Here is a 19,382-nt window from a genome sequence, read left to right on the forward strand (position 1 = left end):
GTGAATACACTAAACGAATTATGTAAGGGATTGGTCTGATTAATCCGGATTGCAGCAGTAGCTAGCAACATAGTAAGAAACAATGACATTCAATACTATATGGCTGCAGTTGTAGCTAGCAGCCTGGTAATAGACAATCATGCACCATACTAAGAAACACAATAGCCTATAGCTCCAAAAAATAGAGTCAGATTTAAACAAAAGTACAATATTAGAATTGCATTATCCAAAACCCCTACATAGGAAACTTACGAGCCCCATGACTTGGGTAACAGGGAAAATCCAGAGAATTTGCTTGAACTACAATATTCTGCATTGATGGATCTTTATTTCTTCCCCCCCCCCCCAGGTAGCAGGGCACTGGAACATACTGTTTAATGGATCATTTTAAGGGAAACTGAAGTATTTAAAAAACATGTAATTAATAAAAAAAATTAATCATTTTTTAATGAAAAACTGCCTTTTTGTTCAACACAGTAGTACCATACAGTAATAACATCATCTTACATAGGAAGATCAAAATAGTTTTAAACATTATAAAAGCATGTAGATAAAACTATATAAAATTCAGCAATTATTTTAGGGTCTTATCAAAAATTGATCAGTGAATTGTGAGAATGATCAACAAAGACAAGAACGCCTCAATAATCCCAGTCATAAAGAAGAAAAATTTCCAACTATGATTAGTCAATAATCACCTTCAATCCCATTGTTAATACAAAGACAGCAGGACCAAGTTCACCTAAGAAGAAAACATATATAGCTGAAAAATATACATGCACTGATATCAGGTAAAACTTGAAGCAAACTCAAAGTAAACTTGAAAGTAACTCAAAGAAATGAGACATCTACCACACATAGGGTAGTGCTCTGATATATAAATATATGGCACTAAAGCCAATGTACTGTGGTAACTGTTAATATAGATTGTATTATTGAATACTTGATTAATATAGAGTGGTAGAGAGAATGGAAAAGAACTAAAACCTGTTTTTTAGTTTTTTTAATGATTGCCATTGAGCTGTTTTTTCTTTTTCTTTTTTTTTCCTTTTTTTACTTTTTCCTGTTTTCAGTTTTTTCTTTTTTAGTTTTTTTCTTTTTTAGTTTTTTCTTAGTTTTTTCTTAGTTTTTTTTCTTTTTTAGTTTTTTCTTAGTTTTTTTTTGTTTTTTTTTTAGTTTTTTTTCTTTTTTAGTTTTTCTTTTTTTTGTTAAATTAGGTAAAAACTAAAAAAAAACTAAAAAGAAAAAACTTGAAAAAATTAAAAAAATAAAAACTAAAAAAAAGAAGAGACTAAAAAAGAAAAAACTAAAAAAAAAGAAAAAAACTAAAAAAGAACTATACAGGACATCATATTCAATATGACATCAAAAGATAAAGAATAAAAAAAATAAAAAAAGGAAAATAACTGAAAAAAAAAGATAAAAATTTATAAATGACTTCATGTTTGCAATGCGAAACCAGGCTTGTGGCTGATAGAGATAGTAAAAAAAGAAGGTGTGTTGCTGTATTACAAAAGCAATGCATGTATAATTATCCTACAATGTCACCAAAAAGGGAACACCAGAGCAATGCAAAACCAGGCTTGCAGCTCAAAGAGAAAGGGCCAGATTAGAATATGTCCAATTTATGTCATCAATTTGATCCAAAAATGACACAGCATTGGCAATTGCGTCATCCAGAATAGCTGCAATGTTGCTGCTTGGTGAAAGAACTGCATATTCTGCTTTGAAATTGCCTCTGAATATGCAGTTTACAGAAATTTCCACATGCAACATTTCCAAATCATTTGGGATGGATGAAGTATTGCACCAATGCAAACTTATTGTTTGGGACAAATGCACAATGGCACAGAAAAAATAACTCAAGGCTCTTGACTGATCATTGCAAGATTTGCAAGGAAATTCCAAACCCGTTGGCAGCACATTAATATTGCTTGCAGGAGATTCCAGTCAAACATTACCTGTTATTCCTAGATCAACACCTGCAGACAAAATGAATGCTTGGCTTAAAAATTCTAATTTATGGGTACATGTAAAGACATTAAAATTAACTATAAATATGCATGTCTGATTGCAAAACAATCACTCTGCTGAAATATTTTCAGATCAATTGCTGGTAATTGGAAACGGAAAGCCTAACCTAACCACAACTATTCCCTCTTTTTTAAATTCAAAAATCAACGGATCTTGGTTGAGGCCTTCGGCCTTGACCTCAATTAACTTGCCAGCTGGAGTGATCTCCCTGACTGCTCTAATGCTCTGCTGATGACAAATTTGGATTTATAACCTGAAAACAAGAATTTCCTAATTCTTACCCAATTAATTTAACCAAAGATTCAAGTTATAAAGACATTTATAACATTGATCATTGTACCTTAGCTATGAAACTGATGAAAAAAAAAGTAAAGATCTACCATGCACTAACATAGGCCTACACAAAACAATGAACTTAAATCTATCTCAAAAATTTAGTTAGCCTGCTTTCTATCTGTTTCAATATACCAGAGTAGTTTAGATCATATTCTAATTTATTCTGATCTTAAACTCATATAAATTATGTCAAATCTTGAAGAAACTGAGCTACTACTAAATATCAGTTAAGATTAGTTTGCTGCTAATTTTTTGAATTATTGGAGAACAAAACTTTCAAACACTTTTGCAAGTGTTTAAACTTTTAAATATTTTGCCTGAATATTCAGACAAATTAAGAAAAAAAAGTTTTTTTGTGATAGTTTTGTTTGAGGTGAAATATCATCAATTTTTGAATTAAAATTTGACTTGTATTGAACTAGTTCTGTCATTGGTTGAACCAATTGGTTTGTGCAAAAAAGGCTGTAGGCTAGGCCTTACTTTATCTAACTTCTTATTTACGAAATAAGCCTAATTAAGAAATCTTCCTTTAAAATGTTGTAAATGAGTAACTCAAAAAGTTTTATATTGACCCACATGTATGAAAATTTTTTGATGTCTGTAAAACTTTAGTCAGAGGTTGACTAATAGGCCTAGCTATGAGAGTTTGATTGAGGTCAGCTAAGAAACTAATTACAGTTGTAAGAACCAAAAATATCTCTGTGAAATCTCAAGCAAGAAATTCAAACAAAATTTATGAGAAAAAACATTATTACAAGTTAACTAACATTCTCTAATGTATTATTACAATATTCTATAAACAGAATTTTATCAACTTTCTATTTGGCTAAGAGTAATTTTTTCCGGCTCATTTTTAACTCACCTCTCGACTAGAATTAGAAATAATTAATCATTTTGCAAAAGAGGAACAGAAATAAACTGTAAGTTGGAGTCAAAAAATTAATCATCATTAATTATGTCATGACGAGGAATGCACCCATAAGGACCTATTGCAAATATATCAATGCCGTTTTTTTTTTTTTAACAAGGAGCAGGTTGTATGCCACATCTACAATAAAAAGAATCAGATTTGCTGTATATTAGTGCCAAAAAAATTCTAGAAGTCTTAGAAAAGGAAGGCTTGAGCTGGGAGGTGCTTTTTCAAAGCTGTGATTATGCAAGCAATAAGTCTAGTATTCAGCAGGGTGTCCAAAAACACATATGATCTGAACTGGGAAGACGAGTACCCGTCTTCCGAATCTCACTGGAGAGCAAGTCTCTAGTTACAACTCTATAATCCAAAAAATGTTTGAACTCTTGAATAGAACAAGACAAGATATTAAAAGAAAAATTCTAACTTCTGCATCATTATAGAACCTTCTTTGATTTTTATATCCACATGCCAAGTCCTGTTCAAGATGAATTCATACAAAAAAACTTCAGACTGAAAAGCTTGATCTTTTTTTTAAGTTTTAATGTTGCTCCTTATCTTCAGTTGAAAAAACTTGTTTTTTTATTTAGTTTTTAATCGTTTTTAAATAATGCTGTGAAGTCCAATGCCCCCTTCATGGAAAATTCCCTTGTCCAATGAAAATTCCTCCGTAGAAAGATCTTCCCATATGAACTTCTCCCCCCGACCCCCCTCCCCTAGAAAAATCCCCCTGCAAACTTCTGTGTATTTCCTAATAACCAATGATATATGCAAACAATGGGCAAAGCTCAAAACTTCTAGCCTTTCTCCCTCGGACTGTTGGGGAATAAGTCATCATCGTAAATATAGTTATTAGATTTCTTGACTATGCTCAACAAAATGGCTATCTTAAAATTTTAATCGGATGACTTTGGGAAGAAAATGAGCGTGGGAAGGGGCTAATTGGCCTCCGACCCTAGAACTTTCGAATGAGCCCTTTTTAATATTCAAGTACAACTGTGTCAATACCATCACCCCTAGGAAGAAGAAAACAAATAAACACGCATCCCAATCTCTGTGATGTGCTGAATCTGATGGTGTGATTTTCATTAAGATTTTATGAGTTTTATGGAGTATTCCCCCTATTTTGAAAATATGGCAAATATTCTCAGGCTCGTAGCTTTTGATGGTTAAGAATAAAGTTGATGAAACCTATATATTCGAATTCAGCATTAAAATCCGATTCTTTTGATGTATATATTGGTAACAAAATTCTATTTTTAGAGTTTCGGTTACTATTGAATCGGGTCACTCCTTATTTACAGTTTGTTACCATGATCTATTTGATATACTTTCTTAATACTCTTTATTACAAAATTACCGAAAAACATTTAGTTACACATTCACACTGTTCGTTTCTTTCATCTGTCACTTTCTCTCTTCTATGGATACATTGGCATAATTCCATGAAAAATATTCAATCAATTTATTAATCAATAACAAAATAAACTATTAAAAACATAAAGCAGTTACTAAGCCCAAGAAGATTTGCTTGTAATGGGCCACAAAAAAATACTTTTATAAACACATACAGTAAAAAAAAACACCGGAACAAGACAAAGACGTTTAACAGATAGGATATTTGGAAGGAGATTTAACATATAACTGAAAATGAATTCAAAAGAAGTGAAGAGAGAAATATAAATTAGGATAGAATAAAAAAGAGAAAGATATAAAAGCTACTAAACTGAAAAGACCCGACGAGAAATTGCCTTTGCAGAAAGAAATAGAGAAACAGCAGCAGGGATGGAGTTCCGTAATAGAATTGACTGATAAACAAAAGATCTCTGAGCTGCTGTTGATGATCGTCTAGGAAAAATAACACTGCAAAAAGAACTACGTAAGGAAGAAGAGTATTTACCTGAGCCTGTCCGTGGAAAAACTACTGCAGAGGCGGTGGAAGTGTACCTATAAAAGCAGAATGCGCTAAATAAAGATTACTTTTATCTACAATACGATCCAGCTGAGCTATTCCAGTATCATTATAATGATCAAAGGAAGGGTGAAGCCGAGGGAGAAGAAAAGTAGCCTTCACTGCCCTATTTTTGGCTCTTTAAATTGAGCAAAGAGAGAATTGTTAGTACTATCCCAGACAGAGCAGCAATAAGAAAGGTAAGGAAAAATAAAAGCATCATAAAGGTAAAGCATAATGCCTGGGGAAGAAACAAGTTAACACGGTGCATCTCTTTTTCGCCTCCCCTCGGGGCGCCACTTATATACTGTATTCGGGAGTCAATCCTCTGGTATACGGAGGACGTGGCCAAGGTATGTCCATCTCCTACGTTTCAGAAGGTCAGTAACCTATCGGCAAACTTCTATGTTGGTGACCTTTTTCTGCCACGATATGTTCAGGATTCTCCTAAGGCACATATTTTCGAAGGCTAGGACACGTTTCTCCAGTTGGGTGTTTAGTTTCCAGAATTCACTATCATAGAGGAGGCTGGAAATCACATTGCTATTCAGAAGGCGGAGTAGCTCAACAGAGTGGCTATCCCAAACTTTGGAGCCAACAACTTTAGAGAAAAGGGACGTGAGATTGTTGCTAGCTACCCTCCAATCTATTTGGTCACTTAAAAGGACACTAGAACATTTAATTTCAGTTTAAATGATTCTTTTCCTGATATTACAGGACCATTGGTTCGCTATGAACATCTTTAAGGAAAACACTCCTCAGTGTTATTTCGTTTACATAAAAATCCTCGTTTTTGCAGATGGTACTTTGAAACCTCTACACTAGGAATCTGAGATACACTGAATCTGATCGTTTTTTTTTATTTAGACAGCGAGACGTCTCTGGGTGTGAGACCTCGCTCTTTACGCTAAAGTTTGACTGTATTTCCCAATCCTTTTAGAATGACTGCTGAAACAAAAGGCTGCTACTATGGAAGAAAAAACTTTTTATGTTACATCAAACTTCTTCAATGTAAAGAGTGAGGAGCAGAAGATTGGGCAGCCTCTATCAAATATGAAATTATTCCTTTTCTTTTTAAGTTTTAGTTATGCTCATAACCTTCATTTGAAAATATTTTTAAAATTTCGTTCCCTGCTGTTTCAGCTAATAAGACGTTCAAACATCCCCCCCCCTTCCGTTTATCATTCTACCTACACATAGAAGATTACTCCTTAAGTGAGACTTTAATCGTCAAATATCCAAAAATAGTGCTTTTAGCCCCCCCCCCCCCTTGCAAGGGCCCCCCGTTTTATGTTTTAATACTACTCCTTACTTTCAGTTGAAAATATTATGCTTTGTAAATTAAAGTATCTGACAATTTTTTTTTAATAAGGCCTAATAATATTCCCCATCCCCTTCATGGAACATTGCTCTCTGTCAATTAAACAATTTCTACTGCCAATACTGCTGCTACTGCTACTCCTGCCACTACTACCGCTAAAACTACTTCTTCTGTAGTGAGTGCCACCATGGCTCAGGATATTGAACACTATCACACAATCACACAATTGTGATTGTTTTGAACACAATCACACAAATAAGTGTTTTTCCTCAGGAGAAACTTTTGATAGTGGAGTTTCACTTGAAAAGCTTTCCACTGCTGGAGGGGGGTATTTTTGGAAGGAGATGAAAAATGATCAGAAGTTAAATAAAAAACCGATTCTTTTCTCAAATGAATGTGCCCTAAGGAGAATTTTCCGAATAAAACTATTTTCCAAGAGTATTTTCAGCAGCAACGGAATTGTCAGGGGGAATTTTACATGAGAGGAATTTTTCCACGGAGAAATTGAAAAAGCATCCCCTCCAAGAAATTATTTTCTGTGCACTTTCATGATGCTTCAACCCACTTTTCCATCTCTGTACCGGTAAGTATGCGAATCTAATCTTTTACTCTACACAGAAAACGATTACTGTAAAAAGATGAAAGCAATGATCTTTACCACCAATTATCACAGTTGTAGACGGAAAATAATCCCTGGAAAATTAGAGATTAATTACTGATCCGTCTTCCTCAGGATTTAAGTTTTAAAGTATCCAAATAAAGTATAAAATCTTATAATAACTTTAGAAAAGCTTCTTATTCTAATAAACGGCACTTGTGTTTCAGTAGTCCTTCTTAAGGATTGGATCAAAATTTCACACTTTAGCATAAAGGGCTATTGATGAGTGACCTAACCCCCTCGTATACGGATTGATTTTGTTCGTTTGAAGGTTTAATGTTGCTCCTTACTTTCAGTGGAAAAAAATATTTTTCATTTGATTTTCGATCGTTTTTCAAATAATGCCGTTATATATGGCTCCCCCTGCCAGGAAAATTCACTCCCATGCCCAAAAGAGTTCATCCATGGAAATTTCCTCCAACGTAAAATACCCCTCCGTTGAATTTTTTCCCTGACAATTTCATCGTCAATAAAAATCCCCCGCCCCTAGAAAACTTCTTGCGGATAATTACATCTGAAAAATTCTCTTTAGCATACTTTCATTTAAAAAACACCTTAATTTTTGATCGTTGTTCAAATCATGCCAGAAATCTTCCGATCTGTCAAAAAATTCAATCTGTTAAGACCCTTTTATTGAGGTCATAAACAGGATTATAAGACAAAATATTGAAGCATCATTAATCTAGCTTCCAGTCCATAAAAAATTTGTGAAAGGATGTTGTGAGATAATGTACAACTTTCCGTATTATCCTAGTTGAACACCACTAAAGCCAGATTTATTTCTTCTTTTTTATGTCCGTCAATGGGGGTTTTCTTGGCTCTGTCTCTTTCTACGTGCTAAAAAAAAAATTCAAAGAGAATTAAACAGCCGTATTAAACTCAAGACCAGTAGAAATAAATTCCTAGAATAATTTAAACTCAGAATAACCAGAAGTTACTACAAAAGAATAAACGAAACCCAAAACAAACAGCAAACAGAATAGATGATCATAAAAAAGAAGGAGATTTTGGGGAAAATAGAAAACATGAGGTATTTTCATCCCTCGAAGAATAATTATTTGACTTTTTGACCATTTTTAACAATATGGCTATACATAAGTTTTAACAAGATGTCTTTGGGGAGATTGCATCTAAAAAGGCATGGGAGGGGGACTGGTTGCCTTCCAGCCCAACATTCCCCTCAACAGGACCTGACAGTTTAAACTTAATTGCCTTAGCTGTTCTCGAGATACTGCAGATGTGCCCTTTTGAAAAACTGGATGGGCGCAGTAAATTTTGGTTTAGTTAGACTTACCCCTCAAAGTCCCAAAACGATGTGACAGTTGAATACTATCAGCCGTTCCTTAGATTTTAATGATATTTCCCTTTTTTGAACAGAAAAGAAAAAGCGCGTTTTGATTGCGGCATTTTTCTTGGAAATTCTTTAAAGTTTGACCACTAAGCTATTTGAATATCCAGGATCAAACATGTCCTCTTCTTAATAAAAAACCTTATTAGGTGACAGTAGGTAACTTGCATAACTTATAACCCTGGAGGCTGAGAGGTGTCGACCCAACAAAATCTTAGTTTCTTGAAATTCTACAAATATGAGGCAATATCATGGATTGAAACATAAGTTAGAATTTTTTTTTACGAGATATAGATTTATTAAAGAAAGAAAACAAACACTATTCGCCTTTCGCCTACCAAGAAAGGCAATTCATGTTCTATCTTGCTGTAACTGTTCGTTTGTTAAAGTCATGAAGTAAATATCTGTCAAGATCAAAAAAGACTTCATTGTCACAAAAAGAGAAAATCGGATGTCACAAACCATTAAAGCCACATTTATTTGTTGAAGAAAGGTTTAGATATACGGCGTTGAGCTACGCTTGAGGTGATTTAAACGGGGGTTCAGTTGCACGGCGATTCAGTTTTACAAGGCTTCAGGTACGTGTGGATTTAGCTAGATCCCCAATTCAGTTGCACGTTGATTCAGTTGTTTAGTTGCAAGCCATAAATAAAATCTTTTATTTAGCTCAATAGTTCTAGGCGTAGTAGTAACATTACAGTTGCAGCAACAATCGCAGTAGTCGCAGTTGAAAGTAGTAGCAGCTGCAGCCGCAAGTTGTTGCATTCACAGTTGCAACTTACGTGCAAGGTTGTTGTAAAACATGAAATGTTTTAAAATTATGTTAAGATTACTTAAAATTTATTAAATCATTCTATTTGCCAAGTTTATTGTCAGTTGCTAATCTAACAATGCTAAAACAAGAAATCTTAAGCGAAAATCACTTTATTAAATTTATCAAATTCAAGAGCCCAGCCGTACAGGTTTCAAGCTGTATTCAACAAAATGTGGGATTTTGCAATTTTTTTCTAGAATAAAGATTTTTTTAGAAGATGCATTTGTTTCCCTAGAATGATAGTAGGATCCTATATAGTAGTCTATAGCCCTTTTTCATATTCAGTAATAACAATCTCTTTTTCGTGTATCTTTCCGACGGAATTTTAAGGGGATTACTGACTGGATGCTGTACCTAGACCTTCTGTCTGTACCAGATGTTTTCTTGCATCTATACCCCCTACTTCATTTTTTCTTATATGTATTGGATTAAATTCATATCTTAACCCATGCAAGCCCATATGATGTCTAACCCCCTATTTACGTTGTTTCGATGCCGATAAAACAAATTTTCTAATATCTATGGGTATATAGAAATTTCTTTTCTGACTTTTCTTTCCAAGATGGAATGTCATTATCTTCTAAGAATACAAATTTAAGTATTATATTACCGCAGTTTCGTCTACAGTCTAGTTTAACAAGTGCGACCTATCCCTAGAGAAGCGATCCATACAGCACATCTTAGATTGTCAGCTTTGTCTACATTCCTACCTCAAGCGTTTTTCTTCTTTTATTGCTCTTGAACATTTTTTAGAGGCTTCTTCCATCACTCAGTTACAGGTAATTCTGGACCACAATCCAATTCATGTTTCTTTTACTACTCATTAGCTCCTTTTTTTTTTACAAATTCCTACACTCCTTTAACACATAATCATAAAAAATCTTAACTTTAGTATTTTTTCGAACAATTTGTGTCCGTTTTTGAACTTTCCAGACCTACAGGGGCCCTCCAATATAACTTTTGGACTGCATAACAAGCCCTATCTTTCTTTAACATTAGTTGGGGTAACTTTTTCTTTTTTTATATCTATTAAATTTTAACCTTGCATTTTCTGTATTTTAACATTTATCCATTTAAGGGGAAGTTTCTATAGCCGCCTCTCGAGGCCGAGGCTTTTTGGAACATAAATCATTACACTGGTAAAACGCAAAACAACACCAAACACTAGATGTTGGTGATGGTTTTTTTTTATCTACATTATTTGTCAGTTACCACTTTTACAAGTTGCCGCCCTTAAGCTTTGATTCGACCCCTGTAATGCCTAATCTGGTCCCTTGTCTACCAGACTCTGGTCTGGATTCAACTGGGTTGAAAGATAAAAAAAAGCAATGTTGCTATAGAAGTAACAAAAAACGAATACAAAATCATTTATTGATGATATTTTGAATAGACAATATAATTAATATTGAAAGGGGGCAGCAGTGAAGTCTATCCACTAATTCATTGGATTTATTTATTTCACAGACTTAAATATGTAGGGCAAATCGGAAAATATCATGCTGTAGATAAAACGAGTCACCAATTGGTTTTAAAACGAAGATCTGTGTAAAGGATAGTGGAGGATCATCATCAGTCTGAAAAAAAAAACAAAGACATTAAAATAATAATTATGTTCCAAGAGTATTGCTATTTATTATATTGATATACTGTAAAGATATCCATCAAATATTACATAAAAATAGAGTAATCAGCACTTGGTACCAAAAATGTATTGTCAGAGCTAGATGCATACCCACGAATTTATGTAAGTAGGGGGGGGGGGGAATAAAAAAAAGTGATAATTTGAACAAGTGTCAAGGTCTTAAAGAAAAATTAAGATTTCAGATCCATCCCATACATATGTCTATAGTATGCGCGTTTTTTTTTCTGAAAAAATAATCTAGACAGTAACAAAAGACCCAGTAAATGCATAATTATACATGTAACATTTTTGAATGGATAAGAAATAAGTGTCTAAGATGTCAAAATAGTTGTTTTTCAACTTTTTAAGTTCATTGCCAGTTGACTTTGGCTTAATTTACATGTCTCCATTTCCCCCCACACAATTTTTCAGTTTTAAATATTTCCCCCAATTGATAGATTCACATATGATTGCCAAGTGTATAGCTCAATAGTAACACGGCTCAATAGTAACCAAAACTATAGAAAACAGAATATATAGATATACTTTATTTTGTGATTAAACGAAAAACAGGTATTTCACGAAAAAAAAAAAAACAACGAAAAAACATGCACAAACTGCATAACGAAAAAAAAAGATAAAAGAATACACACTACCAAAAACAAAACATAAACACTAACTAAAAGTCAACTCTCTTTGTGCAGGATAAAATCTCGCATGAAGGGCCGGATTTTATTGCTTTAGCAGCAATAAAGCAAACAGTACACTTATCTGATATTCACTTATTTCGAACTCCATTACTATACATACTCTACAATAAACAGGGCGATCAAATAAAAGATGACTATATGTTTCCATTAGACTGCACAAGCATAATGGAGAATCAGCTTTCCCAACCCTATTTAAAAAATGAAGCAATCTGCTATGCCCTGTAATAAGCTGTTAACCTGCTATTTCGGTAGATTTTTGATGCTGAAATAAGGTCATCTTTACTTTCAAAAAAGCTAACCAGCCATGTGCTAACAGAATTTTTAAACACATCAAACCATTTCGCAAACAATAACTCATTTAAAGCTTTACAGTCTATATGAAAGGGCTGAGATGCACTAAAATAATTAAAGTAAGGACCCAAAAAATTTGCAATAATTTGGTTGGTATAGTGGCTATGATATGCCAAATACCTAATTCCATTCAAAGTAGGACTTAAAACCCTAGGCCAACTTCGAGGTTGACCATTTTTTCCCTATCTTAACATACTTAATTCCAACATATATCTCAATTCCATCATACATTAGCTTTACAGTCAGAAGCTGATGCTCCCTTGAGAATTAAATATAAAAAAAGTTTTTTTAACTGCAAGTAAGGAGCAACATTAAAACTTAAAACGAACAGAAATTATTCCATATATGAAAGGGGTTGTCCCCTCCTCAACGCCCCACTCTTTACGCTAAAGTTTAACTCTTTGTCACAACTCTACTTTTCGAAACAATAAAAAACTTTAGAGTAAAGAGCAAGGTGTTGAGGAAGGGACAACCCCTTTGTTCAACTGATCAACTTTATTCAATTTATAACAATGAGTCAGATTTTCCCATTGCATCTCTCACAACTCAAATGCCATAAATTTTCTAATAAATTCTGTTCAAAGGTTATACAACCCTAATTAACCAAAAAAATGTGACACAGAAATCTCAATATTATAAAATCAATCAAAAGTATAATTTACCTTAAGCTGACCTATTACACTGGTTAAAATTCCACCATCAAACATTGGCTGACTATCTACAGTTCTACCATAGTCAGTTCTGACTATCTACTACCAAAAAAATGTGACACAGAAATCTCAATATTATAAAATCAATCAAAAGTATAATTTACCTTAAGCTGACCTATTACACTGGTTAAAATTCCACCAAACATTGGCTGACTATCTACAGTTCTACCATAGTCAGTTCTGACTATCTACTACCAAAAAAATGTGACACAGAAATCTCAATATTATAAAATCAATCAAAAGTATAATTTACCTTAAGCTGACCTATTACACTGGTTAAAATTCCACCATCAAACATTGGCTGACTATCTACAGTTCTACCATAGTCAGTTCTGACTATCTACTACCAAAAAAATGTGACACAGAAATCTCAATATTATAAAATCAATCAAAAGTATAATTCACCTTAAGCTGACCTATTACACTGGTTAATATTCCACCATCAAACATTGGCTGACTATCTACAGTTGTTACAGCATGCTGCACTTTCTGAAAGCTAAGACTGGCCAACTTTTCTGCGATTTTTGCAGATCCTTGAATTTGCACTCCTTCAAATGACATTAAACTTGTTTCAGCCTGCAAGATAGAAAAAAAATGATACAAAAAAAAAAATTCCATCTATGATGCTCCAAAGTTTGATGATGGTTTTTAAAAAAGCATGTTTACAAGAACATCTACTAAGAGTAGCTGATAGTAAATTTGTTATAGCAAAATATTTTTATCAAAATAATAATGTGATTACAGTACCAGCTAGAGACAGAAATTCAAGTCAAATAAAATTTTCTGAATATAGCTAATTATGACTTTTGTTATTATAGTATTTATTTCAGAAAAAGTTACACATAAGACTATTACCAATACTGCAAAAGACCATCCCAGGATATAAATTAAGAGTCTAGAACCAATCCTGAAAGCTTCATTTACTTAATTTAACTTATTTTCAATATGGCAAAATGCCAATCATTTAGAGAATTTTACCAAGATAATTAGTTACAGTTACTCACCCTCCCCCCTTCAGATGTTACAATTAATGAAAATGCAGAATGTTTCTTGTCTTTAAAAATACAAAAATAACATGCTGTTTAAAATCTGGCAAGGAGACCTTTTTAATGGTAATACTGGAAAAGGGCATTTGTCTATATCTGAGGGGCAATTGGCCTTTCCTGCCCCTTCATAGGGCTGGATATGTGGGGTGAAAACCAGTTTTTCCAGGTACAATATCATTGGTGCTGATTGACAAAAATGTAGGGAGGGGGGAAGGATTTTTTTTTTAAATAAAGATAAAAAACAGAACAATACTGAGCAAATATACTGAAAACAGGGGATAGGGGCAATATTGCTGCTTGGAGAAATTGTCAACTAATCTAACCAAATCAAGTTTCTTTGCCCCCTCTTTTTCAATGGCCATGATCATGAGGTCACTGAGTCTGTCATTTTCTATTGTCAAACACAGATAATGCTTCACACACCTATTACCAACAAAAATTGTTCATTGCTGATATGGTTACAGGCTGAGTAGCAATTATCTTCATCAGTTTTAGTACTGCAGAATAGGTGATTGGGAGGTGGGATAAAAAATTTCAAAGGCTCAAAGAAGATCCATTTTTGAAATATCCCTTTTTGACAGATGCAGCTGTGCAAGAAGGACTTTTATGGCATATACACCAATACTGAGAATCATGACTCTGAAATATGACTCATAGTCACCACCACTAACAATTAATAATGACATATGACTTCCTATTTTCAAAAATTCAATAAAATTGGAACTTGGGGGGTCATGAGCAGAAAAGCATCAAACAGAGGCATATTTAACATGAAATGCTAGTCCATATTGCTTGTGAAATGGTCTATTACCTTGAAGTACATAAGCTTATTGGAGTCTGGTTGAACTGGCTGACTGGTAGTATTTATTGGTTGTTGGGTTTGAATGAAAGCCTCTGAGATGGATAGAAACACACTTTTTTGCACTTTAGAGCAAATTAGTTACAAGAACTGTGATGCACCATAGTTGTATTAAGGTTAAGCAACAAACCATCAGGACTAGAGAGTGCTGGAGAGATGCAATTTAAGCCCACTTGGTAACAGTGATCACATGGCAGGTGTGATTCCTTTCTCCAGCAATTTAGAGTTGGCACTGCTGCACAACAGCAACTTCAAATTGAGTGTGCAAGGTGGTTGGGTATGACAAGCTGCATCATCCTCCAAGTTGACACTCAATTTTCTTCAATGAGTGTTATGGTAGTGAGGGCTGGAAGGGGTTTTCCCACTAGAATCTCCATGGTTTGGCCTCCCATTCCTTGTTGAGCCTCTTTTTGAATTCCTCAGGCATGGTTGCAGAAATTGTCTGTTGGCTTAGTTGGTTCCAATCATTCACCCCTTGCTGGCTGAAAAAATCTAATTAAACCTTAGTATTAACAGTTAACAGCTTTTTGGAAAGTCCTTGTGTTTGTCTTTGATGGGAAGAGAAGGTGAACAGCTTTTGGTCTGCTAGCTATTGGTGGCTAGTCATTAGGCTAGCTAGCATAATGACTAACCATCATGTCATTATGCCTATGCCAAAAAACAAGTGTTGGGAGGTTAGCAGATTGTAATCTACTGGAGTAGGATTGACTGCATAAACTGTTGATGCATTTAGTTGCTCTCCTTTGGATACCTTCAACAAGCTGGATGTCACTCTTGTAGAAAGGACCAGCAAGACATATTCTGAAATCCTGACTTCTCTGCTAAATGGCTTCTCTTACTTTGAGCACTGGTTTTAGATTGTAGAGCTTTTGATTCCTGGATATCATGCAAAGCCAAGTATTTGGGTATGTTTTTGCTTAAGTTGTTCCATTTGTTATCATTTCTCAGCTTTCAGATTGTCTTGTATGTCCCAAAAATCAGTACAAGTATAAATCAGCAAACATTCAGATTAAAGTTGCTCAGGTAAACAATTTACAATGACTAACACTTTTTTCTGTTGTGTGCAAAATTGAAATAAAAGAGGCAGAGCTGATTTGTCCAGTAGTTCTGTTACTTAACACACACACACTGATTCAAAAATGTTATTTTTTATCTTCCCTAGTCTTAATAGCAAAATATCACTTTGAAAACAAACTTACAGAAAATTATTAAGAGCTAGAAACCCCTCAAAATGATGTCAGTTTTAAGGGGTTTTGGGCTTTTTAAAATCTACAAAATCTTTTCAAAATGACATTTTACCCTATTAAGACTGAGAAAAACAATGGTACTTGTCAATTATATGGAACACACTCAAGAATTATACTAGGGTTAGATCTCAGAAAATATGTTTCATAGCCACAAATTTCCATTCAAAATCCATGTTTAGACACTATCTTCTATCACTATGCCTGGCAAACTAAATTGAGTTTTGTCTTTGTGGCTATGACACTGGATTTTCTCAGCAAAATTCTTGAGTGTGTTCAGAATTGAATCAACTGAATAATGAACAAGCACCAAATATTTAATTAAAATGTACCTGTATTATAGTTTGTTTCACAAAAGAACCTAACTTTACTTATTGAGTGCATTCTGAATAATACACAAGTACCATTAACTTTACCCCCACCCTTATATACACCAATTCAGGATATATATTTGCATATTAGGGGATGGGAGGGGTGGGGGTAAAGTTAAAACATCTCTATTGTCAGAATTGCATCCTAAACCTAAATTTAACATTCATTTGCTTTTGAAATGAAATTTGACCTCACCCCTAATGTAAAAATATATACCCTGAATTGGTATATACACTGAATTAGTATATACAGGTATGGGGGTAAAGTCAATTTCTGATGCAAATTAATATTAAATTTGGATTCAGGATGCAATTCTGATGGTAAATTTATGACAGTTAATATTTTGGACTAACCAATAAAGTGAACATACTACTCAATGCCTTCTTTCTTTACAAATTGGCTTCAACTGCAAATTCAAATTTAAGCACTTTTTTAGCTCTTTAAAAGGACAAATTTTCAATTAAAGTATGAGTTATCAGTCATTTTCTGACAAAATAATACTATGTTTCTCATATAATACTATGTTTTCTCAGTGCTATTTTCTTGGTTGTTTTCAACTAAATAATGCTACATTTTCTCAGTTTCAAAATTATTTATAATAAAGTTAGTTTAGGTTGGGTCAAATAGTGCTTAAATTTGAATTTGCAATTTGATTATTATATTTATAAAGAGCATAAAAAATGCATTAAGTAGTAGGCCAATGTTTAGTTTATTGGTAACTCAATAATATGAAATGTTATAATTTTACCATTCTAACTAGAGGTAGGCTTGTTCCTTAGCTACCTATAAAATTCTGGTTTAGCTACTTTCTAGTATCTTTGAAATGGGTTAGGTTAGGAAAAGTGAAACTTTATAGAAGGGTCTACAGACTAAAGTATGTCCCAGAGAAGGTATTTTCAAGTAATTACTGCAATTCCTTCTCCCTCTAGAGGGCTCTGATGTTCAATGACCTTTAGATATTTGTTTTATAAAAGTAAAACCTTGTAAAATGGACTGTTTTCTTAAAATGAAGTATAATAAAACTGTTCTCAGCTCAATCCCAATTTATGAGGTTTTCAAATATTAAAAAATAAATTTACTAAATTTAGAAATAACCCATTGATAAGGCTTAAAATTCTACTAAAACAACAAGAATTGTATTTTCAGAATTAAAACAAGGAAAAGAAACTAATAGATGAAAATTAAGGTTAAATGTTGTACCTATCAAGCCAGCAAATTTCCAAGACTTAAATATCCAAAAAGGGTTAACATGGAAGCTTGGCAATACCTTTTTGGACTATACCAATAATGTCCCTTACCAGGATTGCCTAAGGTCTCTGAGACTTCCAACCCTCATGTATTGAAGATATAGAGGAGATGTGATCATTGCACACAAAATTTTCAAATCTGGTCACCTGAACCAGATCTTCACCCCCTCCCTGGCTAACAATTCAAGAGGTCACAGTCTAAAGCTTCACCTGCCTGGATGTCAGAGAAGGGAATGACATGGCTTCTTTTCTATTCAGGTGGTTCCCCTCTGGAATAGCCTATCTGAGTCTACCATCCAAGCTGAGACTCCCCACTCCTTCAAGGCTGGAGTCAACAGGGACTGGGAAATGGCTGAGTGGAGGCTGGACATAATTACATCACTCACCACCAGCAAGAACTACAGGAGGATATACCACCTTATCTCACTGGTAAATGTGATTTAAGGTATATTCTGACCCTTCATTCACTGCTCAAAGCCTCATTTTCCTAGTCCCTTATTGAGGTAGCAAAAAGCAGCTAAACTAGAATTTTACCACAACCTAAATAATCCTCTAATATAAACTTTAACCTCCCTTCCCCCATTAAAAGCTCAGAATAAAATTTCCCAAGAAACAATTATTAAACTATGAAAGAACATCAGCTCAGAAAGGTAAAATTCTAGTTAATTGACTTCTTGCTATCTGAGAAAGGGTTTAGGTTAGGAAAATGAAACTTTCATTGATGAATCTACAGACAAAAGTATATCTTGGGAAGGTATTTTGAAGCAAATACCTCCACTCCTTCTCCCTCTAGATGGCCCTGACCTTTGATGACCTTTAAAAATATGTGTGTTATAAAAGTGAAACCTTGCAAAATAGATCTTCTGCTTAATTGAAGTACAACAAAATTGTTTTCAGCTTCATAACTTTGCTCAATTCTGTTTTATAAGGTTTTAAAGATATGCAAATACACTTCCAAATTTTGAAAAAAAAAACATTGATATGGCTCAAAATTCTACTCAAATAACAGGAATTGCATTTTCAGAACTAAAGATAGAGAAAAAGCAACTAGTAACTGAAAATTAAGGTAAAATGTTGTTTTGTCAAAATTTCAATAGGTCAACCTGTCATGTAGGCAAATTTCAGGGCCCTCTAGAGGGAGAAGGAGTGGAGGTGGTTACTTCAAAATACCTTCCCGGGACACACTTTAGCCCATACACCCATCCCTGAAAGTTTCATTTTCCTAACCTAAACCCTTTCCAAGATAACAAGAAGTCAATTAACTAGAATTTTACCCTAAGAAAAAGCATCAAGTGATAAATCTTCCTTTCACACCTGCACAATGGAATTTAAGGCAATTTAAGGAAAGGTGAAGTATTCACTTCCATTCTGACTGAATTATGTTGAAAATTAAAAATACCTTAAGTAGCCTAGCTTACTTTACAATGTCTGATACAGTTTCAAATATTTTATTGTTTCCTTATGAATACTGGCAGTACTAAACCAATTCCAAATTTATAAGCATTTCAGTGATATTTGTAAATCTCTCCCCTTATTAAGGAAGTACAAAAAATGTGCACCTAGGCTTGTGATAGGAGTACCCATAGGCTACTCACATTATAGAAGTTGACAAGGTGGGGCCTTTGATTTGAGTCATCAAACACCTTGTAATATTGTTGAACAAAAGCTTGCCCAATCGCTTCGTACTGAGGATTCAGTTGCGCAGACATTTTAGTAGTGAAATAAGTTGCAGGCCAATCCAAAGTATAATTCACTCCCCGAAATGCTTTCAGTAAGAAAATTACAGATAAAAATAAATTTACATTAAAATAAAAAAGTTACCGCAATGAATTGTTATTTTATTCTTGATA

At 33.8% G+C, this 19,382-nt stretch overlaps 2 protein-coding genes across 5 annotated transcripts in view; both read right to left on the bottom strand.

Annotated features, from left to right (window-relative positions):
* LOC136034110 (zinc finger protein OZF-like) overlaps positions 1-3,217 on the bottom strand; it is a 41,400-nt gene extending 38,183 nt beyond the window's left edge. Inside the window, exon 1 of one of the 4 annotated variants that reach the window (XM_065715254.1) lies at positions 3,138-3,217. Coding sequence is in view for 1 of the 4 variants with exons in the window: in XM_065715252.1 (XP_065571324.1) it covers positions 699-710 (12 nt within the window). In the remaining 3 variants the exon portion in view is untranslated. Of the gene's footprint in view, positions 1-698; positions 1,055-3,125 lie in introns of those variants that run through there. The other 3 variants (XM_065715253.1, XM_065715255.1, XM_065715252.1) reach the window with 3 other exon arrangements.
* A 7,507-nt stretch (positions 3,218-10,724) lies between these two features.
* On the bottom strand, positions 10,725-19,332 carry LOC136034114 (probable nuclear transport factor 2). Its single transcript, XM_065715260.1, has 3 exons — positions 19,128-19,332; positions 13,170-13,340; positions 10,725-10,946 (listed from the first exon to the last, which is right to left on the bottom strand). The coding sequence occupies exons 1-3, from the start codon at positions 19,239-19,241 to the stop codon at positions 10,839-10,841; spliced, it is 393 nt and encodes a 130-aa protein (XP_065571332.1). The 5' UTR covers positions 19,242-19,332; the 3' UTR covers positions 10,725-10,838.
* Between the last annotated feature and the right edge of the window lie 50 nt (positions 19,333-19,382).

This window comes from Artemia franciscana, chromosome 12 (genome assembly GCF_032884065.1).
Source record: "Artemia franciscana chromosome 12, ASM3288406v1, whole genome shotgun sequence".
Classification (NCBI taxonomy): Eukaryota; Metazoa; Arthropoda; class Branchiopoda; order Anostraca; family Artemiidae; genus Artemia; species Artemia franciscana.